This window comes from Ananas comosus, linkage group 3, assembly GCF_001540865.1.
Source record: "Ananas comosus cultivar F153 linkage group 3, ASM154086v1, whole genome shotgun sequence".
Taxonomy (NCBI): domain Eukaryota; kingdom Viridiplantae; phylum Streptophyta; class Magnoliopsida; order Poales; family Bromeliaceae; genus Ananas; species Ananas comosus.
This window is the reverse complement of record NC_033623.1, coordinates 11,702,530-11,727,039: the sequence shown is the minus strand read 5'-3', so window position 1 is coordinate 11,727,039 and position 24,510 is coordinate 11,702,530. Positions and strand designations below refer to the sequence as shown.

At 35.9% G+C, this 24,510-nt stretch overlaps 4 protein-coding genes across 9 annotated transcripts; 2 read left to right on the top strand and 2 right to left on the bottom strand.

Moving 5' to 3' along the window:
- Positions 3,385–8,120, top strand: LOC109707550 (embryogenesis-associated protein EMB8). 3 transcript variants are annotated; one of them, XM_020228891.1, is made up of 10 exons: positions 3,385–3,855; positions 4,259–4,387; positions 4,950–5,081; positions 5,622–5,764; positions 5,864–5,961; positions 6,045–6,139; positions 6,301–6,354; positions 6,628–6,946; positions 7,073–7,166; positions 7,655–8,120. In XM_020228891.1, exons 1-8 carry the CDS (start codon positions 3,463–3,465, stop codon positions 6,850–6,852), a joined length of 1,269 nt encoding a protein of 422 aa, XP_020084480.1. In that variant the 5' UTR covers positions 3,385–3,462; the 3' UTR covers positions 6,853–6,946; positions 7,073–7,166; positions 7,655–8,120. The 3 variants fall into 3 exon arrangements, with proteins under 3 accessions (XP_020084480.1, XP_020084481.1, XP_020084479.1); XM_020228892.1 differs by having other exon boundaries at positions 7,613–8,120; XM_020228890.1 differs by lacking the exon at positions 7,655–8,120 and having other exon boundaries at positions 7,073–7,389.
- LOC109707549 (heat shock 70 kDa protein, mitochondrial) lies at positions 7,079–13,484 on the top strand. Of its 2 annotated transcripts, none has more exons than XM_020228888.1 (6): positions 7,079–7,166; positions 9,775–9,851; positions 10,452–10,530; positions 10,618–11,187; positions 11,528–12,148; positions 12,643–13,484. In XM_020228888.1, exons 3-6 carry the CDS (start codon positions 10,519–10,521, stop codon positions 13,246–13,248), a joined length of 1,809 nt encoding a protein of 602 aa, XP_020084477.1. In that variant the 5' UTR covers positions 7,079–7,166; positions 9,775–9,851; positions 10,452–10,518; the 3' UTR covers positions 13,249–13,484. The 2 variants fall into 2 exon arrangements, with proteins under 2 accessions (XP_020084477.1, XP_020084476.1); XM_020228887.1 differs by lacking the exon at positions 7,079–7,166 and adding an exon at positions 8,633–8,865.
- Positions 13,790–16,774, bottom strand: LOC109707551 (uncharacterized membrane protein At1g16860-like). 3 transcript variants are annotated; one of them, XM_020228893.1, is made up of 5 exons: positions 16,240–16,774; positions 15,589–15,744; positions 14,955–15,166; positions 14,638–14,851; positions 13,790–14,107 (listed from the first exon to the last, which is right to left on the bottom strand). In XM_020228893.1, the coding sequence occupies exons 1-4, from the start codon at positions 16,543–16,545 to the stop codon at positions 14,650–14,652; spliced, it is 876 nt and encodes a 291-aa protein (XP_020084482.1). In that variant the 5' UTR covers positions 16,546–16,774; the 3' UTR covers positions 13,790–14,107; positions 14,638–14,649. The 3 variants fall into 3 exon arrangements, with proteins under 3 accessions (XP_020084482.1, XP_020084484.1, XP_020084483.1); XM_020228894.1 differs by lacking the exon at positions 13,790–14,107 and adding an exon at positions 14,114–14,550; XM_020228895.1 differs by lacking the exon at positions 15,589–15,744.
- On the bottom strand, positions 20,405–21,629 carry LOC109707000 (homeobox-leucine zipper protein HOX24-like). Its single transcript, XM_020228030.1, has 2 exons — positions 21,082–21,629; positions 20,405–20,897 (listed from the first exon to the last, which is right to left on the bottom strand). The coding sequence occupies exons 1-2, from the start codon at positions 21,454–21,456 to the stop codon at positions 20,535–20,537; spliced, it is 738 nt and encodes a 245-aa protein (XP_020083619.1). The 5' UTR covers positions 21,457–21,629; the 3' UTR covers positions 20,405–20,534.

Here is a 24,510-nt window from a genome sequence, read left to right as displayed (position 1 = left end):
ATCCACTCTAACCAAAGGAAAAAAATTCTACCATTCTTGAGCTCCCTTATTCAAAAAAATGCATCAAGTTCTAACTTTTAAATTTTAACATAAAATTTTAAATTTCAACATAGATTTTAAATTTCAACATAGATTTAAAATTTAAAATTTAAAATTTGAAATTTGAAATATCACATTTTAAATTTTAAATTTTAAAATTTAAAATTTAAATTTAAATTTTAAATTAAATTTAATTTAAATTCAAATTTAAATTTTACAAATTTCAAATTTCAAAATTTCAAATTTCAAATGTCTAAATTCAAATTAAATTTCAACTATTTAATTTCAAATTTCAAAATTGAAATTTCAAATTCGAAATCAATATTAAATTCAATATTCAAATTCAAATTAAATTCAAATTTCAAATATTCAAATTTAAATTCCAATTTCAATTCAAATTAAATTTCAATTTCAAATTGCAAATTAAATTTCAAATTTCAAATTTTAACTTTAAAATTTTAAATTAATTTTTTTAAATTTTAAAATTTAAATTTCTATTTAAATAAAAATTTCAAATATAATTAAATTAATTAATTAAATTTTAATTTTAAATTTCAAAACTTTAAATTTTAAATTTAACTTTAAATTATAAATTTAAAATTAAATTCAAATTTCAAATTTTAAAATTTAATTCAAATCTCAAAGATCTCATAGTTCAAATTTCAATTTAACTTTAAATTTTAATTTATTTTTAACTAAACTTTAAATTTAAATTTATTTTAAATTTAAAATTTCTAAATTTCAAATTCAAAATATAATATTAAATTTTTATTTTAAAATTAAACTTAAAAATTTAAAACATTAAAAAAATTTAATTTAATCTTTAAATTATAAACTGTAATCAAATTCTGACATTTAAAACTTTAAAAATTCAAATTCAAAATTCACACTTTCACATATGAAATTTTAAATTTAAATATTTTTGAAATTTTAAATTTAATCTTTTAATCTAAAATTTTAGAAAAATTCTGTGAAATGTACAATCTACCAATACAGTTTAAAAATTGAATCCGTGGAATTTTTTAGAGTTGCAAGATTCTCTATTTTATCTAGACCGAAACCACAGTTTATAAATTCCGTGAAGATATTTTACTGTGTATCCAAACAGGCCCTTATTGGAAAGGTGAGAAGAAATATTACCTTTAGAAAGGTGAAAAGGCCTATTGAGAAAGTGATAAGAATTATTACATCTTGGGAAGATAAAGAAATCTCTTGGGAAAGTGAAAAGGCTCATTGGGAATGAGAGATGAATTATTATATTTGGAAAGATGAAAAAACCTCTTGGAAATGTGAGAATAATTATTACATATTGGAAAGTGAAAAAGCTTCTTGAAGAGGTGAAAAGACAAAGATATAGTTAGAAAAGAGAGAGACGGAGGGGTGAAATTAAGGAGAGCCCGACACGTAAGCGCTAAAAAACCATCAGATTATATATTTATATAAATATATATTTGTATGGATTGTGTCGTACAAAATAATAAAGAATTCGGCCAAACATAATGTTATAATTTTTCTATTAAAATGGTATTTAATTATATTTTGGGATAATTTTTAATTCTTCAAAATTTAAAAATATCCCGTATATCTCTGATCGGCCAAAATATTCTAATTAATTTTTTAAAATTTTTTAAAATATCTTTAAAATTTTAGAATTTACTAATAGAATTTGAAATTTAGAAAAGAACTTTACAAAAGAACACTAGTTAGGAGTGCACGCGCAAAAACCTTATTTCGTACTTCCACGTCGGTTAACATCCATACAAAAGACTTTTCTCTACAATGTCCTTGGAGGTGTTTTGTTTTTTTAAAAAAAGTGTGATAATTTATTTTTCAGAATAAGAGTTCTCAATGGAAATATAATTTTTATTTTGAATAAAAAATTCAAAACATAAAATAATGTTTTTTTATGAAATATGAAAAATACTTATTCAGCTTAAAAAACTTTTTTTTTTTGAAATATTTTCCAAATTAAGAACCAAAAGTACCTTTGTAAGATTTCTTTCATTTTTACCTTACAGAATTAATAGTTATTTTATGTCCAATAAAAATAATTTTACCACTATATTAGAAATGATAGAATACTACTTACTTCTTCGGGTTATTTGCATACACGTTCCTACAAACATAGTAAATTACGGAAATATTCCTGCAAAACGGAAACTCCATAAGTTGTCCCTGCAAAAGTCCTAATTTATGGAGATATGTCCCTCTGATTAACATCTGTTAGAGAACTATTTATTTTTTAATAATTTTCTTATGAAATAACCATTTTGCCCTCACAAATATATCCCTCCAATAGTATCATCTTTCCCTTCTCTTTCTCTTCCTCTTCCTCTTCCTCTTCGGGCCGCCGGAGAGGATGGCGGCGACGACGCGGGTCGAGCTCGCCGACGACGAAGAAGAGGGAAGAGAAAGAATGAGAGGAAGAAAAAAAGGAAAGAGGAAGAAGGAGAGGAAGAGGGAAGAGAAAGATGAAGAGGGAAAGGGTTCGTCGCCGCGTGCCGCCGTCGCATCTCCTCCCTCGCCGGCGACGAAGAAGAGGGAAGAGAAAGAGGAAGAGGAAGAGGAAAAGAAAGAGGGAGAGGAAGAAGAAGAGGGAGAGGGAGAGGGTTTGCCGCCGCCGTCGCATCTTCTCTCTCGCGGGCGATAAAGAAGAGGGAAGAGGAAGAGGGAGAGGAAGAAGAAGGGAGAAAAGGGAAGAGGGAGAGGAAGAAGGCGGAAAAGAAAAAGAGAGGGTTCGCCGTCACCGCCATCGTCGCCGCCGGCGCTACCGCCGCCGCCGGCGCTACCGCCGCCGCCCTCGCCGGCGACGAAAAAGAGGGAAGAAGAAGAGGAAGAAGAAGAAGGGTAGAACCGTAAATTCACATTATAATTAACTATGGTTAACGAAAATTTTCTAACAGTCTTTAACGGCAGGGACATATCTGCATAACTTTAGACTTTTGCAGGAATAACTTATGGAGTTTCTGTTTTACAGGAATATTTCTGCTATTTACTATGTTTGCAGGGACGTGTATGTAAATAACCCTACTTCATATTATCAAACAGAACAAATTTAATTATAGTAGTTACACTTATATATAACCGAATAAATAATATATAATTATAATTAATATATTTTTAACTGTAAATATTATTAACTATACAATCTATACTGTATTTATAACTATATCCAACAAAATGAGTGAAATCAGTTGAACAAATTACATTGATCAATACCGCGCGTGTATCACTTCATTTTTCACTAATCTGGGCCGGCCCGCGGATGACGTGGTGGACCGAATCCACCAAATACTTCCACTAAGTCTCGCGTGTCCTCTCTCACGTGCCAAAAGCATCGACCGCGCACCCCATTGGCTTGCCCGATTCCGTCCCAAATCCTCTCTCCCCCACGCTCAACACCCAATCCTCCCACCTCCATTAATGGCGGCCTCTCCCTTCTCCTTCTCTCCGTCCCGCTCCTTTCCTCCTCTCCGCTCCTTCGTCCCCGCCATGGCTCGCTCCTTCTCCTCCTCGTCGCCCAAACACAATGGAGACGATCCCCAGGAACCCTCTCTCTCGAACCTCGAGATCGTGGGCGCGCGCCGCGCCCTCCTCTCCAGCTTCGCGAGCTTGAAGAAGCCCTACAAACCCTTCCCCCTCATAGCGTGGAATCGCCATGTGGAGACGATCTTCGCCGCGTTCTTCCGCTCCGCCCCCGACGTCGCCCTCCGCCGCGAGTGCCTCAGGACGAGCGACGACGGCGCCGTCGCCCTCGATTGGGTCTCCGGCGACGATCGCCGGCTCCCCTTCGATTCCCCCGTGCTCATTCTCCTGGTCAGGTCCCGTTTCTGATCCTTCTTTTAAATTCTCACCTCAGTTTTGATTTGATGCAACGGCTAGATCCTTCTAGTACTGTGTGATGAGTGTTACGAATGTTTCCGTAGTATATTTCTCTTTGTTCTGTGAGGTCCACGGTTCATTATGCATGTGAACAGAGTGTTAAGACTATTTCTTAACTGTTTTCGGTTAGATCGATGTTTTGGGTGACCATGAATCAGAGCAATAGTCATTGAGTATTGCCTGTCATTTCCATTCCATTCGTCCTTCCTGTATTGCGCTTTTTCACTGAAATTTTGCTGCTTATGTCAATTTCGTTCTTCTGCCATTCTACGTAGTCTATGCACAGTCGCATAACGCTTGTTGTGCTGATCGTGGCAACTGTTGTTGTTATTTGCAGCCTGGTCTAACAGGAGGGAGTGATGATACATATGTGAGGCATATGCTTGTACGAGCTAGAAATAAAGGATGGCGCGTCGTGGTATTCAACAGCCGCGGTTGTGCCGATAGTCCTGTGACAACCCCACAGGTATTGGCAATATGACTTTGAAAAATGTACCACCTTTGCTTTTGCACTTAATTTTTAAAAAGAATAGACAAAGCACTAGTGTTCTTGTGTTTCTTCTACGCCTTTAACTTTTATGCTCTCTAATACCTTGTGTGCATGGCAAAACGTTCCATGTCAGACTTAAAATGTTTCGAAATTCTGATTTTGTTTGCCACGGTGAAGGTTCCTGTAAGCACGATCATCAACATGAGCACTTTGGAGCCTATTCTTTATTTATTCATTTTATACTTTGCATGTAAGATCAGCATTCAAGTTATTGACACTTTGAAAGTAAGCTCACTTTGGAACCTGTTCTTTATTTATTCATTTTATACTTTGCATGTAAGATCAGCATTCAAGTTATTAACACCTTGAAAGTAACTCACTGGTAAAAATGTTGTAAGCTTTGGTCTCATCTATTGGTTGGAAGCACGAAACATATATTCGATTGTTTAGGCTGAATAGACTGTCTTTACGGGTACAGTCAGTCACCTAAAGGCAAGGGGTTAAAATTTGTGATCGGAATTTCTCTGGTTATATGCAGTTCTATTCAGCTTCTTTCACGAAAGATCTTTCACAAATTGTTGATCATGTAGCAAAGCGTTATCCAAAATCAAATATATATGCTGTTGGCTGGTCCCTTGGAGCAAATATTCTTGTTCGCTACCTTGGTCAGGTGAGTTTTAATCTTTTATGTTTTCAGTGGTGAATATGATGTGTGAAATATATGTTGCTTTGTCTTGTTATATGCTTTTCAAGCTTGTTTCTGCAGTTGTCTTAATTGTTCTTATCTTATCTACTTTATGAAGAAAGAGCATTCTTATCACGTTTAGTACACTAAATTAAAAAGTGACTAATTAACTGCTGATCAGAAAATAAATTGCTAGGAAGTAATAATATGGGGAGATGTATGATTGATGGATATAAACTAGACCACTAAGCAAGACCATCATCAGCACCATGAGAAATTAACACGTAAATGGATGGGGCGAGCTTGAGATTGAGATTGACTTCATGAGCTTTAGGCCTTCTGCTGAAGCTTGGGGCATTTAAAGTAAAAGGATGCACGGTTGTCATAACCACGCTAGTTGTGTTTCTGCAATATCCTGCTAATATTATATTCCCTTAATCTTATCTTCCTTCTTTCTTGCTACAAGGACTCATTTTTATGCTATTATTTTCTTGTAGATGTTTCACCTAATTTCTCTGTTTGCAGGAATCTCATAGCTGTCCTCTTTCTGGAGCAGTGTCCTTATGTAACCCCTTCAATTTGGTAATTGCAGATGAAGACTTCCATAAAGGCTTCAATAATATATATGATAGAGCTCTTGCTAGAGCTCTGCGAAATATATTTAAAAAGTAAACCATATTTTGCCTCTTTTTCTTTGATCTTGGAATGATGGTTAGAGAAGCCCGGCAGTTAATATATAGTTAAATTCCATTTCTGTGAATCTTCAGACATGCACTTCTGTTTGAAGGTCTTGAAGGTGAATACAATATACCGATGGCAGCGAGTGCCAAATCTGTCAGAGATTTTGACGAAGGGTTAACACGTGGTGAATATAAAATCACTACTGTTTTGTTCTTTCATTTTAATTTGTCCAGTTATTTCCACTAATGAAAACTTGCGTATCTGCAGTTTCATTTGGTTTTAGGTCGGTGGATGAGTATTACTCAAACTCAAGCAGTTCAAGTTCCATCGAGCATGTTAGAACACCTTTATTGTGCATACAGGTTATTTTGAAAACTCCAAACACTGCTTCACTACCTTACATTTGGAGAAGTATTAAAATATTGATAGAGACTATTACAAGTTTAAAACATTACTACTCGCATTTGGAGAAGTTCCTTAATTTTGGCATGATTGCTATATTTTCTGTTCTTACACTATTCAGGCTGCTACTGATCCAATTGCACCATCAAGGGGAATTCCTCGTGAAGAAATCAAGGTATTTTCTTTTGGTATAGAGACTATTTTTCCTGCTCACTTATTAACTCATGTACACATAAACTGGATTCTATGCTAAGGCCTTTAGCTTGTTTATGTCACACACATCCGTTCATAATTGCTTACTTATATACAACTTTTACTGTCCCTTTCTGCTTATTTTGTCATATCATTCCTTTACTATGAATTTATGTCTGTTACAAATTATTTACAGTGTTCATATATCTAACTTAGCGTGAAATTAACAAACTAATCTTCTCCCCTTCTATTCTAGGAGAATCCAAACTGTCTCCTTATAGTTACTCCACAAGGTGGGCATCTTGGGTGGGTAGCAGGTGATGAAGCTCCATTTGGCGCTCCTTGGACTGACCCTGTGGTAATGGAATTTCTGGAGTATCTGCACAAAGAAAGAGCCACAAGCACCCAAAACAGCTACTGGGATGAGCTAAATGGTGCTAGAAAATCATCGAGTTCTGTCACTGTTCATATACGAAGTTAAGATTTCCATGAAACTATTGCAAGTCTTGCCATTGCATCGACTTTTGTTGTGTGATAACACACTGTTTTCTCGCCAAGAGGATTTACCTCCAGAGGTAAAGTACTTTATGGCCCTTTTCATTTTGATTACCCTGCTCCTAATTGCGGAATTTGAAGCAAACAATATGAAGTTGAATACGAAACTCATTCTTCCTCTTTTGCCCCCTTCTGGGATGTCTCAGGTTCTTGACAAGGGTGTCCAAAGAAGAGGTCGGAAAATAGAATTTCTTGTGTTGTTCAAGTGCCTCTGGCTATGCTAAAGTAAAAGATCGTCAGGTTAGAAATATCCATTTTTTCTGTCCATACTTTCTCAATTTCCTTTTCTTTTATCTTTGTCAGCCCTCATTTGTTAGCCAATCTATTACTCTCTGATTTCCTGGGCCTTTAGAAAATATGCTATGAAGTTGTATTATTTGAAATGATATTCCACAACCATCATTAATTACTCGGATTCAATACAAAATTGTCATCAGCAAGATTTTCATCTTATTGATCTCGAGCTACTGATGTTAGCTATAATTTCATCTCAAGTATTAATTTGCCTCATGTTTGCTACTCCCTACTTTTGGTGGCTACAACATGTTCCAAAGCAGCTTAAAGTATGTGCAGTTAAACTTTTCAGCATGTATAAGTTGGATCTATTCGTATTCCGTTAAGTGTGTTTTCGGATGTTGATGGTTCGTATATGACACTACAAAAGGTTTCAATCGTACCTTGCGCAGACATTCAATTTGATTCAAGTTGGATCTATTCGTATTTGGCAGATATCAGCTTCTCTTTGACTTTGTTCAAATTCTGGAAAATCTTGTCAACTTCAGAAAATGAAGCTCCTCAGTGCTTTTTAACAGTTTCAAATTAAGATACTCACATCTACCGATGAGCAATTGATTCAGGGGTTCTGGTCGTTCACTCTTTTTTATATTAGGTTTGGGCGAGCGACTACTTCGGTTCTTGCTCATGCTTAAGCCTGGTATGGAAATGTATTTTCTCATATGCACTTATGTTATTGCTATGGTCTATGGATGATCTTGAAAAAATACCTTATGCTCTTCTTATGCGAAGCATCCAATTTTGTGCCATTTTTTCGACTTTGCCCCAGAAGTTTCTACCCTTTGCATTGTGCTTGTAGAAGTTGGCATCCCAGAAGGGTGGGAGGGTGCAATTTCAGTGACTAGTAGTGCAAAAGTATGGATTGAAATAAAACTTGTAGTGCAATTTACTAGTTTGAAAGTCGGATAACTTATTCGTTATAAAAATTCTTTTAGTATGATTGCAAGAAAAGTTTTTAATTTTTTGCTCCTTAAAAATTATTGATTTTTTTTTTTTTATCTACGAGATAATTATTTTATTTGAGAAAAACAACTTAAAAGGCTAAATATGGTATTTCATTTTACGATATTTGATTACATCCATTTGTCAAATGTTAAAGTTTCTTTAATAACTCTGGGAGATATACCTATCAAGATATTTATACAGTTATACAGGGTCATAAATTACAAAAGGAGAGTCTAAAAAACGATTTTCATGCATCTAAATCTAAACTGAGCCATAGCCCCAAGCCACGAGGCCCACGACGTAATTTGTTAAACTACGTGCAAAACAGGGTGCTCAGTGCTCTTGGGGCCTGTTCAGTTTAAATCTGAACCCGACCCGATTCCTAAAACTCCGAAACTGACACGTGGCTCTCTCTCTCTCTCTCTCTCTCTCTCTCTCTCTCTCTCTCTCTACCCGCTCTCGCGAGCAGTCCACGCTCTTCCAAAGCCTTGGAGCGGCGCCTTTTTCCCTCCCCACCGCGCTCTAGCAAAAACGACACGAACGCACAACACCACCCCAAAAATTTTTTTTAAAAAAAGAAGAAAAAAAAAGAAGAGAAAGCTCTCGCATTCTAAGAGAGGGAGGGAGGGAAAAAGAGATGGCCACCTCGGTTGTTCTCAGAGCCATGCGGCGGAGAGAGCTCTCCTCCCCTCTCGCATCCGTATGCTTTAATCGTTCCCTCTCATCTTCTTTCTCCGTTCTTTTCCCTTTTGATTAATTAGTTTTTGTAAGGCTATATATATCTCTGGTTTATTGGAAGTGGTGGTTGATCATACATCTTACTCTCTTAATTTGTTGTCGTTACCATTTCTTATAATTCTCTCTGTTTCCTGTAGAAGTTTAAATTTTTTTCAGAGAATAATGTTTGTTTCACAAGTTCTGAGTTCGAATCACAAGATCTTTAATACTACTAATTTTTTCTCATTTAAATCATGTTTACATTCGCGAGTTCAGGCACGAGAAAAATGTTGAATGTAAGCATTAAAAAGAGAATTCTATCAAAATGTTTCGAATCCAATCATAAGGGGAATGCTAAACGAAACTATTAAATTAAAGACATCATTATCCGGTAGCTTTAATGTTTTATATATAATTTATTTATTTTTTTATTTTTGAGAGAAAAAAAAAACTTAGTTAGGAACTTAGGAACAACAGTTGTTTTAATAATATTTTTTTAGAAAAAGATAGTATATTATTCACTGTGTTTATTTTTTATTTTTTCTTTTTAAAAATAAACTTAGTTAGGAATTTAGGAATCTCGAATACCAACCACCAAGTGTTTGGTCACTTGTGCTAGGGACGGTCGGTAAAATATTTTATCTATATATTCTGTAATACATTGATTGGTAAATGAGGACAAAAAAGAAAATATATGTGTTTTTGGACATGATCAATTGATTTACCCAGAACTGTACTGGTCATTATTCTTGCAGTGTTTCCATATGGCTGTGGCATTTCTTGATTTATTGTATTTGTATTGTTTGGTTTTATTATAGTCCATGTTTGGTAAATATTATACCATTTATTGAAGAGATAACACCTTATTCTTATGCTTATATATCTTGTGCAGTTCTCTGGCAACATAAAATCAACATGGCTTGCTTCGAATCTTGGTCATAAATTCGCAAGTTTTGCTAGGCCATTCAGGTAACGTTTTTTGCCTCAAATCTGTGTGATGGACATTTACAGATGTTATATTGTTAACCACCTTTCATTTGGTTTTTTTTTTTTTTTTTTTTTTTTTTTTTTTTTTTTTTTTTTTTTTTTTTTTTTTTTTTTTTTTTTTTTTTTTTTTTTTTTTTTTTTTTTTTTTTTTTTTTTTTTTTTTTTTTTTTTTTTTTTTTTTTTTTTTTTTTTTTTTTTTTTTTTTTTTTTTTTTTTTTTTTTTTTTTTTTTTTTTTTTTTTTTTTTTTTTTTTTTTTTTTTTTTTTTTTTTTTTTTTTTTTTTTTTTTTTTTTTTTTTTTTTTTTTTTTTTTTTTTTTTTTTTTTTTTTTTTTTTTTTTTTTTTTTTTTTTTTTTTTTTTTTTTTTTTTTTTTTTTTTTTTTTTTTTTTTTTTTTTTTTTTTTTTTTTTTTTTTTTTTTTTTTTTTTTTTTTTTTTTTTTTTTTTTTTTTTTTTTTTTTTTTTTTTTTTTTTTTTTTTTTTTTTTTTTTTTTTTTTTTTTTTTTTTTTTTTTTTTTTTTTTTTTTTTTTTTTTTTTTTTTTTTTTTTTTTTTTTTTTTTTTTTTTGGTTTTCTTTAACTCAGCACAAAACCTGCTGCAAATGACATAATCGGAATCGATTTGGGAACAACAAACTCATGTGTGGCTGTTATGGAGGGAAAGGTTAAACTCTCTTCGTGGCTTTAATCACTCTCGACATTTTTGTCGAAAACCTCATTCATTTGTTCGCTGCTGATATTATGTTTCTAGAATCCTAAAGTCATCGAGAACTCGGAAGGGTCGAGGACTACTCCCTCAGTGGTCGCCTTTACGCCAAAGGGAGAGCTGCTAGTAGGAACTCCAGCTAAACGCCAAGCGGTCACCAACCCCGCAAATACATTTTTCGGGACCAAAAGGTTAATCGGGCGCCGTTTTGATGATCCCTTAGTTCAAAAGGAGATGAAGATGGTACCTTACAAAATTGTGAAGGCCCCAAATGGAGATGCGTGGGTCGAAACAACGGATGGGAAGCAGTTCTCCCCAAGCCAGGTCGGTGCATTCGTTCTGACGAAGATGAAAGAAACTGCGGACTCCTATCTCGGAAAATCTGTTTCGAAAGCAGTGATTACCGTTCCGGCTTATTTTAACGATGCGCAAAGGCAGGCTACAAAAGATGCGGGCCGGATTGCCGGGCTTGATGTTCAGAGGATTATAAACGAACCCACTGCAGCGGCTTTGTCTTATGGGACGAATAACAAGGAGGGTTTAATTGCGGTTTTCGATCTTGGAGGAGGAACCTTCGATATCTCCATCCTGGAAATTTCGAACGGTGTGTTTGAGGTGAGTCATTGCTTTTCCGTATATATACACACCGTAAATTTATCTACTCGACATTTCGACATATATTTTGTCGACAAATATGAATGTTTATTTATGTCCTATGAAAATTCAATCTCTCATGTCTATACCCTTATACTTACAAATGCCCACCTTAAAGAATTTGTAAGACAAAAACCAACTTACCCTCTCATAAAGTGGATGACTCTGTAAATTAAGAAAGCGGGTTACTGCAAAAACTTGCTCTTTTGAAGGTAATATGTGAGAATTCAGGTTCTTAAGAATATCTTTTGTATCATTTGGGTAGCTAATAGTTGGCAGCTGTTATCTGTTAATTTCCCAGGTCAAAGCAACAAATGGTGACACTTTCTTAGGTGGAGAAGATTTCGACAATGTTCTCGTAGAATACTTGGTGAATGAATTTAAACGAACCGAAGGCATCGATCTTTCAAAGGACAGGCTAGCCCTACAAAGGCTTAGAGAAGCAGCTGAGAAAGCGAAGATCGAGCTTTCATCGACAACCCAGACAGAGATCAATCTTCCATTCATAACAGCCGATGCGTCAGGCGCGAAGCATATGCATATCGCGCTAACAAGATCGAAGTTTGAGTCTTTAATAAACCACTTGATCGAGAGAACGAGAGAGCCGTGTAAGAACTGCTTGAAGGATGCAAACGTATCTACGAAGGACATAGATGAGGTTCTTCTCGTAGGTGGAATGACGAGGGTTCCGAAGGTGCAAGAGGTGGTCGCAGAGCTTTTCGGGAAGACACCGAGCAAAGGTGTGAATCCAGATGAAGCTGTTGCAATGGGCGCGGCAATTCAAGGCGGCATCCTCCGTGGAGATGTGAAGGAGCTTCTGCTTTTAGACATCACTCCACTTTCGCTCGGCATTGAGACTCTTGGTGGTGTCTTTACGCGGCTGATCAACAGGAACACGACCATCCCAACTAAGAAAAGTCAGGTGAATCCATGTTCTTTCGTTTGGGCTCTATTTATGTTTGGGAATTCAAAATCAGTAAGGCATTATTCGCAATGATATATTTCATCAGGGGACCCAAGCATCTTTAGGAGTTTTCAGTTTGATACTTTGCCTTTCATTTTTTTACAATTAGGTTTTGCAATCTTGCCTTTTTGTTAAATTATACCGTAAAATTTAATTACAACGCATATAATAAGTCCAAATGTCACTAACGTGTAGATTGGATAATAATGATTATGTGGATATTTCATCAAATTGATGGAGGGAATTTAACCGAAAGGATACGATTGCTATTAACTGCAGACACTATGGATTCAATTGTAACAATTTAAGATTAGCCTTCTCTAGAGGGCAAAACGAGTTTTGAGGATAAAACCAAGACTGCATGCTAGAAGGTTTGAGGTTCTACATTGTGATTTATGCTATTCAAAGTCTTTGTATGAATCTCTCATGTTTTGGTTTCCGTCCATATTCAGGTATTCTCCACCGCAGCCGACAACCAGACCCAGGTTGGTATCCGCGTTCTACAAGGCGAGCGCGAAATGGCTGCAGACAACAAGCTCCTCGGCGAGTTTGAGCTGGTGGGTATTCCACCAACTCCTAGAGGCATGCCGCAGATCGAAGTCACATTTGATATCGATGCCAACGGCATAGTGACAGTATCTGCTAAAGATAAAGCAACAGGGAAGGAGCAGCAAATTACAATCCGGTCCTCCGGCGGGCTCTCGGAGGAAGAGATTCAGAAGATGGTCAAGGAGGCCGAGCTTCATGCCCAGAAAGATCAGGAGAGAAAAGCGCTTATCGATGTGAGGAACACTGCAGATTCTACTGTTTACAGTATAGAGAAGAGTTTGAGCGAATACAGAGATAAGATTCCTTCTGACGTTGTCTCGGAGATCGAGAATGCGATTGCCGATCTGCGCAAAGAGATGTCGGGAGATGATGTCGAGAAGATTAAAGCGAAGATTGATGCCGCGAATAAGGCGGTCTCGAAGATCGGACAGCATATGACCGGTGGTGGTTCGAAGGGCAGTGGCAGTGATGAGACTCCTGAGGCGGAATACGAGGAGGTCAAGAAGTAGAGAGTTAACCGAAGGGTAATAATAGATTTTGATTCCTAAAAAGTAAGATGAAGAAGTTTAATATAGTATTCTGGGTTTTTCTTTTGTGCTAGCTGGATTTGGTACAAAGCAAGCTGTTAGATTGGCACTTTTATCTGTGAATGAGGTTTTTATCTGTGAATGAGGTCCACAGTGTTATTTGTAAATAGGACTGCAAGGTATCCAAAATCTCTGAAGAGTGTGATTCTACATGGCAATATTGGTTTGATTTTCTTTTTGATTTCATAGAACATAAATCCTACAGAGCTAAATCACTATCGAATGGTTATTTTTTTAAATTCTGAGAAAACTGCATTCTGGGCTGAAGCTTTGATCTTAGAAGGGAGCCACCCAAATGCGGAAAAAGCAATAATTTCAACAGGTTTTTGAGTTCAACTTGGAACCACATTATATTGTACATTCTAAGGCGGCAAAAAAAAGGACCACAGTTGCGGTGAAAGAGTTCTCAAACGAAGAATAGCTGTAGCAAATGACAAGAGGTTAAAAAGGACCACAGTTGCGGTGAAAGAGTTCTCAAACGAAGAATAGCTGTAGCAAATGACAAGAGGTTCTGTACATGATATTCAGTTTCTCCTTAACAAGAATACAGCTGAACAAAAGATACAGCTGAAAAGCTCTAGTGGGGATCAATTTGTAAATTTTCCCTCAAAGGTGAAGCAATGTCAAGGACAAAAAGATGTAATGTCAGGTCTTACTGTACAAAAAGTTCAAAATGTGTTCGCTGGCCTCCTCGAACAAGCTCAATTCTTTGTTCACTCGTCGGAGTAGCTGCACAGGTTGCAATAGCACCACCCTTTAATAAAGTTAGTGAACCCTAAACCTGCAGAATAGAGTAATATAATCTCAGGGACCGAGAGCTAAAGCACCAGTGGTCTGTGATAAGATACCATTGAGGTCAAGAGCGAGCCCATAAATTTGGGGCTTGTGTCCCTATCTGTGGATCTTAGTTAGTCCACTCTTTCGAGATCTGGATATCAGGATTCTACAGTAAACTATAAGCTATCATTTCTGAATGTCTCAATATTTTCTTAGACCTACCTTTATAAGTGCTATTTCCTATAACTTCAGCACTTTGTGGGAACAAATGATTAGTCAACATCTTAGAGGAAACTCAGTTCATCAAGTGAACCCCATCAATTATTGAAGGGAAAAAACAAAAAAAAAAACAAGCCATACTCTAAAATCAGAATGGTGGGTACCCAGACCCCCCCAATTCTGGATGCCAACTAGGAACGAAACTGATGGAAGGAACTGCATAAAAAGCTTTTCCAAGAAACAATCATAAACTTAGAAGTGTTAATGTTATCAACGTATCAAAACAAGTAGAGATTTTGTCCAGTAATAACTCACCTGAATTGTCTGCTAATTGGAAGCGTCAAGGCCAGGCATGAAGTTATTTGGGTCAGAAATTTTCAAAAGCAGTCCGTCAAAATCGACAGGGAGGAGAAAATTCTTCAATAGGCATCCTGTAGAAATAGGTTCAGCTGGTGGAATGATCATTAGAACACCACTCTTTATACTCAGTATGCCCATCACGGTCAAGGACCTTCCCTCTTTTATATACCTATCAGTATCATAAAAATAACAGTACAACAAATGCTGGACACTTCAATAATAGTTGGTAATACAACTGCTTGACAAAGAAGTTCTTAATAGTTGAAAAGTACCCTTCCTCAAGACGAATCATGTGAGCTTCAGGAGAAAGGTTTCTTTCTTCTAGCCATTTGCTTAATGTCGAAGATACTTCTCTGTTTCTATGTGTAGTGTTAACAAGAACGTTTTCATCAATCAGGGGAATCACTTTCGAGTTGTGGCCAGCTTTGACCAAAGCTCTCATACCTGATTTGGCATCTGTTATGTAAAAGTCCAAAGCTAACCTCTGCGAACGGTACAAATAAAGGTTACAGAATAAGCAGAACAGCGCAAAGAAAATAGTTCTAGTTGAGAGGCACGAGGAAACTAGAACATAAGTTTAAACATGGACTCAGAAGTCAATGTTAAACTCCAAAGAGCGGCATATACTGAGCAATGTTCTTGCATAAAAACTATGCATATATTCATAGTAGAGTGAATGTGTGATTAAGTTCAATATCCATACATCAACATGGGGTGTTCATAGCAATGCATGTTCATTGTACAATAACCAGAACCACAGTTTGCATACTTGCTCCACATATAAGTTGAACTGGATGATAAAAAGCAAAAAAATCAAGCTAAAACATTTAGGAGCAATATATATCGGGCTCAATCAGTTAGATATCTTAGCCTCTATTCTCTCAAAAAGTTAAGATGCTTGATTACCTCTACAGATGCTAAATCCCACCGGAGGCATCGGATTTTGGAATTTGCTAGCATCGGTAAACATCCGCTATATTTATAGAAAAGCGTGGATGTATACACACATCTTCCAACCTTCTCATACGAAGAAACCAGAGGAACATCACCACACGAAGCAAACTGCATTTAATGAAGATGAGAGAGGATAGTTCTTAAATAGATTGCAAACTTCTACGATTTGTTCATTTATGTACATTTTAATCAAATTTAAAAGAAAAAATAGGCAAGATAGGCCAAGATCAAGCTCAGATCATTCATCAATCTAGCTAGTTGAGAAAATTATAAGCGCTTATCAATAATTCCATAATTTGATTACAGAGAAGCGTCAATAGATCAAACTGATCTTCATATCTGAAATTCAATGGGCAAGAGATAGAGATCAAACGATGAGTTATGCGCTCTGAGCTCCACTTACACACGTTAAAGGCATTGTTAGTTCATTGAAAAAACCATGAAAAACATTCAATTATAACAATGCATGTCCCGATTCAAGCGCGGTAGTAGTTGATCATCCATTCTACCTCTAATCGAAAAGATTCGAGATATAAAAAGAAATCAACCTAGTTAGAACAATAAATTGCGAAATTAGCTGAAGAACAGAGAAATCGAACGCACCCCGGTGATCTTAACGATCTGGCCATCGGCGGCGGATCGGAGATCGGAGGCGGGGAAGCGATCGAGGAAGAGGACGAGGGCGCGATTGGATCGGGAGGCGGCGGCGTTCCAGCGGAAGAAGGCGAAGGCGAGGGCGGAGACGAGGAGGAGCACGGCGAGGAAGAGCGCGTTGTGGACGACGGCGAGGATGAACACGGCGACGCCGAGCCCCGCGAGGAGGAGCGGGACGAGGACGCAGGGCACCGCCACGGGCACCCCACCCCCGCCTCCTCCGCGCCGCCGCCGCCGCCGCCGCCGCATCTGCATCCACCGCCGCGGGCGGCGGAGGCGGAGAGGTCGTTCACGGCGCCTGCGCCGCCGCCGCCGCCGCCGCCGTAGGCGCGAGGCATGTGGAGAAGGGGATTAGGGCAAAAGTGGGGCGGTGGATGTGGGGATTTGGGTGTCGTTGCTTTGGATTGGGGTTTAAGAAAAGAGAGAGAGAGAGAGAGAGAGAGAGAGAGAGAGGGGAGCGGGGATTGCTTTTTGGCGTACGTTTCGAATGGGCTTCATTAAATGCCTTTTTGAGGTTTAATTATTTTTATTTTTATATTTGAAAAAGGAAAAGAAGGAAAAAGTTGCGTTGGTTTGCTAACGCGAGTGAGGAAGTATACTAAGTAACAGTTACACTGCATTATTTTAATAAATTAATTTTTTTAAAGAAATAAAATAAAAATATTTTTAAAAAATAGTTATAATAAAATAGATAAATTATAGAAGAGCAATTTGATTAGCTAGAAACATCACATTAATAATGTGTCTACAAAGAAACTCAATGAGCGGACTCTTTTTTGAGCTCAAGAAGGATTAAGTAACCGACATGCAATTAGAAAATAAGCACGCATTAATATAATATTAAACATTAATTACAGTTTCATGAAGAGAACAATAATAAATTTAAAATACAGAAATTCGCTTGCCTTTATCCTCATGGTATTTAAAAAACCATATTGCATGTGCATTCAAAAGTTAAGAACTAACAAAGAATAGCATGTTAAAAAAATAATAATAATAATAAGCAAGTTTTATTTGTCACTGAACAAATTGATTTTGAGTTTGGCTTAGCTCGCTTTTGTTCCACTTATTTACGTCCCTGGATATTTTAGAAGGTGTTCTTTATAGATTTTTTTTTTTTAACCCTTATTTTTAGTTAAGAAAAAAAATTAAGTGATTACATTGGACAACAAGTCTATAGTAGATATAATTGATTAATCCAACCAACTTGCACATATATTAAGATTCAATCCAATTTGCTCAAGAAAACTAAAAAGCTCATCTATGAACATGTACTCTTGGTTTAATTTAAAAATTAAATTCGGCTTTAATTAAGCCCATGGACAAAGGTCAATTATGCCTACCACGAAAAGCCAAAATGTTGGGCCTATTCTATTAGGCTAATAATTACTAACTATCCACCAATGGGCTGGTTACAAAGTTAAAATTTAAAGATGTGCTTCTTTAGTTTTGCTAAGTAATATCTTATTACTATACCACATTTGAGTAGAGTAACATACAAATTTGCGACGAAAGAATATATTTTTATCCCAACTCTTTTAAACCTAAGGCTCTCATTTAATATCAACCGAACCGGAATTCAACTAACATCAAGTCCAACTGCTACGCTCTCAAAATTTGTACAAATTAAAATTTCTATTTAACAAATCATCCAGCATGTCTCAAAATTTCTTTGTGGTGGTCTCGTCCATCGGAACACGAAGAACGGCAGCAGAGGCGGTGGCGCTGCCGTGGGGGCTTCGACGTTGGCCATGGGGAAGGATTGAAACCCTAGTGGGAGAGAGAGATTTGAGGATGGGTGATGGCGATGACGATGACGACAATAAAAACATCAAACCACACTAATATTTAACATGCTGATGCAATTGAGTCAATATCAAACAGTAAGAACAGCGAGAGCTGACCGTTTCTTGTGGCGCTTCGACCGAAAATGCTCTCCTTAGCATCGTCGTTCGCTGATACACGAAAAGAAACCCATCAAAATCAAAACTTTTTGAATTCAATCACCAAATTGAATCATCTTAATTTCTAAACCTTATAAAACTTAAAAAACTTCTCGAATCAAATCATCTTAATTTCAAATCTTTCTTTCAATAGACGAAATAGAATTGCCCCATTCCTGGAAGGTCCTCACCCTGCGGGAGCTGCTGCGGCTCCTTCCCCTCCACCAACTTCAGTATCTCGCTATGCATTGCATCATCACGTGATCGATCTCTCCCAAATCAATTCAAGTTAAAAAAAGAAACAAAAGTAGGAGATGCAGATGGATCAATCAATCAAAATAAAAGGGAAGATTAGAGCGAAAAATTTTAAAAAAAATTATCTTTAAGAAGGAATTTGAATCGGCGAGCGCTCTTGTGGGATAACCTCCGCTTCTTCACCAAAACTGTTGCATAAGTAAGGTGAGGGGAGAGGGACATACATGCATGTATGATAAATCTTATAGGCGCAAATGTAATTAAGTGCATATGTTCTTGAATTAATTTACTCACAACCCCCAACATTCGCTGCCTTATTTTGTTCCATATATTTTCACATAGAAATTGTTAGAAATAGGATGTTCATAAGTGAATTATCTCCACGTGCTTAATTGCATGCATTATACAATAATGTCACACCATCTAATTAATTTGATTCCCTTTTTTTTCATAACCTTTACAAACCTTTCTTTAAATTATATAATAAATGTGCCTCATCATCTCCTAATTGGTCTAATAAATACAATATTTCTCTTCTCATTTTAGATGGGAGGAAAAAAAGAAAAGCAGAGAGAGAGAGAAAGCTGAATGAATTGAAGGAGGTGAGGGAGATAGGTAGCACACTATCTGTTTCTTTTATTTCATTTAGAAATAAACTTAGCTGAAAATGTGAATCAACTAGGATTCGAGCTTAGGTCTCGGGTGCAAACCACCAAATTCTTTGCTACTTGCTTTTGGGATGGTCGGTAAAGCTGAATGAATTGAAGGAGGTGAGGGAGAAGATACATTTTACTTAGAAAAAAAAAAAAAAGGTCTCACCGCTCTCAAATTAAGAGGGTACATCCACATAGAATTTAACCATGAGAATTCATGTCTAGATATAAAAAATAGTTATTGCGACATGGCCAATTACACTCAATACTTATAATACAATGAGTAATTTTATGAATCTAGAAGATTCTGGCCCTTAATTTCAAACACTTGATAGCGAATTGCTTGTTAGCTTATTACGTCTTAATCACTGGAAGTAACATGCGAGAAAAATATGCAATAAATCCACAACTGTGTTGCTTTCATTCACCTACTCGTACCCTCTATGCGACCAGAATTGATTCGATAGAACAATAGTTCAAACACCGATGCCCAATTGTGTTTCTAGCACATCAGGTGTAACTATATTTTGTTTTTATTAATGATAAAAATGTACATAACTTATGTAAAAAGCAATGCTACCGATGCATCCCAAATTAGAGTATATATTTTATACCACTCCATTCAAGGGTTATTAATTTTTTATTTGTCACATCAAAATTTCTTTTTTTATTGAAATTATTTGAAATTTTATAAACCCTAGGATGAAAATGTAAGATTTACATTCCCTGTACAACTAGAATTTCTCATCTATGGACTATTTTGGATTGTTTATCCAAACTTTTAAGATTTTAATTTGCCGTCCAACGTTTTAATTTGTATGAATTGAATTAGTTAACGATATTTTAACTTCAAAATTTGAGCAAATTGCTTACATTAATAAATTTATAGTTGCGAGAATTATGTGAAGTGTATTAATTAAATCTCTAGAAAATAAACAACTTATTTAAATTTCGAAATCAAAATACTGTTGACTAACTTAAATCAAATAAATTAAAAAATTAGATAGCAAAAACAAAATAACCCATAATTTAGGTAAAGAGAGTTGCTACCAATTCAAAGTCTAGCATGTTGAACATATAACATTAAAATATTACTTTCTGTCAGCTTAAATTTTTGCATAACAATAATTCTTGTACGTAATTTTACCACAGTATCAAAATAGTAGATTCTGAGTTCGAATCTTATCAGGTTCTTAACCTGTTTTCTATTAACCCGAACGGGAGAATGGCGATTATTTCATATAATTTTAATACTATGCTACCTTTTTGCTTTTTTTTTTTTTTTTTTTTTTTAATTTCGCGAAGATTCATCTCAAAAATAAAAAAGCCCCACTAGGTCTATTCTGCAAGAACACTCCATCCTTAATTACAAACATCAAACTCATCTCCCTTCTCAAGCTACAGGGTTTAATTCAGTCAGAGGCCAAAACTCCCACCACTCAGAGGTAGTAGTAGTAGTAGTAGTAGTACAATTCTCAGGAGAGCTACTGCAGTTGAAACCACACTGTTGTTGTTGTTGTTCTCCTATTGAAGTGAGGCACCCACTAACCTCAGGCTCTCCCATATACAACAATCCTGCATCTTCTTCTTGCGCTACACAGCTCAGCTTTATCTCTCCATGCTCTGAGTTCAATACATTTTCGTTCGCCGACCCTTCTCTCGATGCCGCGATGGCTCGATTGCCACCGTTACTGGATCCGCCATCCTTTTCGTTCTCCTCTGTTTGCTTCTCGAGCAATTCCTTCAACTTCTGCAACTGTTCAAACAAAAGGGGAAAAAAAACGTAACATATTAGAGGTAGAATACGAGTAAATACATCATTAGTAAGTTAGTGACATAATTAGAACGGAAGTTAGATTTTAGCGCATAAGTTACAACAAATTAAAAATTCGACATGAGGTTGGAGATCAAGGAAATGTCGAAGGATCCTTGGCCGCTACCTGTCTGAGGAGGATCTGCTTCTCCCTGCGGAGGGCCTCGACGGCGGCGAAGAGGGCGTCGTGGTCGGCGCGCAATGCGGCGAATTCGTGCTCGAGCTGCTTGGACTTCCAGCGGGCGCGCTTGTTCTGGAACCAGATGGCGACCTGGCGCGGCTGCAGCCCCAGATCCAGCGCCAGCTGCGCCTTCTTCTTCGGCTCCAGCTTCGCCTGCACTTCGAACGTCGTCTCCAGCGACCGCACCTGCTGCTCGCTGAACCGCCTCTTTTTCGTCGACTCTCCTCGCCTCCCCCGCTTCCCCGCGAAGCCGTTCATCGACGCAAAGGGATCCGCAACTCCTGCAGCCTCTCCTAGAAACAACTCCCCGCTATGAGCCATTATTAATTGTTTCGGATCTTTTCTCTCTCCTTTTCCTTTTTTTTCTTTTTTTTTTTTTCTTTTTTGGATCCCAATTTACCTCCACCCTCTTCTTTTGTAGAATTGAGCTAGTTCTCCTCTTTTATATTTGGGGGGGTTAGTATGAGAAAATGAAGGGGGCGTGTGAGCATGAAATGCGGCTGCAGAGGGTATTAGAAGCTTCAGTTGCCCAGGTAGGCGCAGCGAACTTTTGCCCGCACCCGGTGCACGGATATCTCTCTATTCTTGCATTTTCAATACATCCACGCTCGTCTAGGAAAAATTTTAGAATACAACGGATATATTGGTGACGTGGCATAACAAATTAATTAAAAATCTTCTTTTAGATATATATGTCCCATCATGATTATAAAAAAATATTTTTATTGTATTTTTGTTTGAAAATAAGAAAGGTGGTTGGCTTGTTATTGGTGACGTGCTGCAGGTGTGATAGTGTAGAATTCCTCCTCGTCTAGAGGGGCTTTCGGGCAATTTGGGTTATCTGCGAATATATTATATAAAAGAAGGTAAAGGTGTACAAAAATTATCTGTACTATAATTCATTTTGAGTCGACTATTTAATCGTTCAAAATTTTAATTTTACTATTTAAAATTTTAATTTATTTAATTAAAGTCGGTCGATAATACTTTAACGTTAAATTTTAAGTTAATTATTTAGTATAATAAATTTACAGTTGCGAAAATTACATGGAGCATACTAATTAACATGGTAAAAATAAATGACAAATTTAAATTGTAAAGTCAAAATACTGTAGACTATTATTTGGGTCGGGAAGATCGAACCACACGTGTGCGTTTCAAAATTTAGATGTTCAAATTTCTAGATTCTCAAATAGCGGTATTCGGGTGAGGAACCAATGAGGATGCAACTCCAAAAATTAAAAGAAAGATTAAAAAGGGGAAAAAATTTGGCTACACCTCCTGTTGTTCTTCAATCAATGCTCAGTTTCTTACTATGTAATATTATTTATTGTACTAAGTTGTGTTAATTATCTAACACCCCTTGTGGATCTTTAGTGCGTGTTGATTTAGTATACATAATCTATTTATTACATTAAGTTGCACTGTAATTACTATTTTGTTGCACCATAAATGAAAAGTTGCTTTTTAGTTTCTCAGTTAAGTTTGTTTTTCATTTCACATGCCATTTTTGAGCAATGCTATAAAAATCGTCATAAAACTTATACTTTTGTCTTATTATTAAAAGTTTTTTAAAAAAATAGTTAAAATTTTGGATTAAAAGGTATAAAGCTTACACTCAGTTTTTTGATGCATAAATAGTATTTTTCTTTTTTTTTTATTATAATGAACGGTAATCACAGAATATAACCATATGTATGTGTTAAACTATCATAAAGTTAGTGTAAACAAATTTTAATTTCAGAAAAAGAAAGGGTTGCCGCTTAACTTATTGGATGATAAAAATTAAAATAAGTGGTCATTTGATTCCAGATTTGTAATAATTTTAAAAATATTTTATATTTTATATTGAGAATGACAACCTTGGTATTAATTATTAAGCCACTTGAGTTGAAATATTGTTATTAATTAACTATTTATAGCTTTTCATCAAGTATGGAGATAAAAATATCTCCTAATTTATGATAACGTAGTATTCCTATTATCTAATTAATGTACGATGATTATATTTTTTCACTAATATTTTTTACAACGGCTCAATTTGAATTGAAGGATAGTAATTTAAATATTTTTAGTAAAAAAATAAAAATTTATCAAAACTTTATAAATCGTGAACCAAATGGGCCTTTTAAAATAAAGGGATAATTTCATACAACTCTCTATAAACATATCAAATAGTAGATATATTTCTATATATAAAGTTTAACTTTTCATATTTATTTCTATAAAAATTCTAACATTTTCAAATATCCATTGTCTTTAGATCCGTTAGAAAAATATAATTAACTATAGATAAAATACTTTACCTTGATTAGTAATCGAATAAGGTAAATTGCTTTCTTTACCACTCTTATATTTGTGATGACAAAAATAACATTTTACTTATAAAGAAAGAATGTGACCGTTGAAAATTTTTGGAAGAATATTTTTGTACAATTCTAATAGTTGGGATGTTTGGAGGGGTATATTTGAGAGAGCAAAATATCATTTTTACTTATCTTCTGTTAAAAATTAAATAGTAATCTAATGGTAACAAATCAGAAAGGTAAATATGAATATCACCGGACTTTTGTAAAAATAAATATGAAAAATTAATCTTAGTAGGAATATATATGCTGTTTGATATATTTACAGGAAAGGGCACAGTATGAAATTATTCCTAAAATAAATCGTACGGTCCACGATGTATCAGCGAACTAGGTGCGGCGAGAAACGATCGACTGACTTAATCACGTGGTAAAAATTCTACGGTGCATGGCTTACCGATGAACCAGGCGCAAGCAAGTAACGCGTCCAATGGGCGAGGGACAGGTGTGTGTAGAATGCGTGCGTTCGCGGAGTTAAAATCGGGTGGGAATTGGATACAATTCCGTGGGCAGGATTCGCCCACATACTAAATTAATTCCGCAGCTAATTCTTAGCCAAATTAATTAATAGCGTTACTACAAGTTAATCACACCCAAAAATCAGAAGAAGCATACGTAGGAAAACACTAGGCACAAAGTTATATAAATTTTTTTTTATTTGAGAGATAGATAATATGCTATTCGTTTCTATTATTTTATTTAAAAATAAATTTAATTAAAAATATAAAGTAATTAGAATTTAAATTTAAAATTTTGAATATTAATTATTAAATTTTTTGTCACTTGCTCTGGGCAGTAGGTGAGTTGTAAGAAATTTGGGTTTGGATTGTGGGGTGCGCCATGGGAACGTTTGGACCAATGGGAGGGGGAATCGTGGACGGGTTTGCGACCATCATCTCGGCTCGCTCTCGATTGCATGCCGCTGCGGACGTGGCGCGGGAGATTCTGTCGCTTTGTGCGGGCAGTTAGCGTGCCCCTCGGATGTTGCCTTAAGTTGCCCGGACACTGT

Coding starts and splice junctions, on each gene's coding strand:
- LOC109707000 (XM_020228030.1), bottom strand. CDS start 21,456: ATGGCTCATAGCGGGGAGTTGTTTCTAGGAGAGGCTGCAGGAGTTGCG. Junction 20,898..21,081: donor AGCAGATCCTCCTCAGACAG/GTAGCGGCCAAG, acceptor TTGTTTGAACAG/TTGCAGAAGTTGAAGGAATT.
- LOC109707551 (XM_020228893.1), bottom strand. CDS start 16,545: ATGCAGATGCGGCGGCGGCGGCGGCGGCGGCGCGGAGGAGGCGGGGGT. Junction 15,167..15,588: donor GGGATTTAGCATCTGTAGAG/GTAATCAAGCAT, acceptor TACCGTTCGCAG/AGGTTAGCTTTGGACTTTTA. Junction 14,852..14,954: donor ATGATTCGTCTTGAGGAAGG/GTACTTTTCAAC, acceptor TGATACTGATAG/GTATATAAAAGAGGGAAGGT.
- LOC109707549 (XM_020228887.1), top strand. CDS start 8,803: ATGGCCACCTCGGTTGTTCTCAGAGCCATGCGGCGGAGAGAGCTCTCC. Junction 8,866..9,774: donor TCTCCTCCCCTCTCGCATCC/GTATGCTTTAAT, acceptor TATCTTGTGCAG/TTCTCTGGCAACATAAAATC. Junction 9,852..10,451: donor AGTTTTGCTAGGCCATTCAG/GTAACGTTTTTT, acceptor TCTTTAACTCAG/CACAAAACCTGCTGCAAATG.
- LOC109707550 (XM_020228891.1), top strand. CDS start 3,463: ATGGCGGCCTCTCCCTTCTCCTTCTCTCCGTCCCGCTCCTTTCCTCCT. Junction 3,856..4,258: donor CCCCCGTGCTCATTCTCCTG/GTCAGGTCCCGT, acceptor TGTTATTTGCAG/CCTGGTCTAACAGGAGGGAG. Junction 4,388..4,949: donor GTCCTGTGACAACCCCACAG/GTATTGGCAATA, acceptor GGTTATATGCAG/TTCTATTCAGCTTCTTTCAC.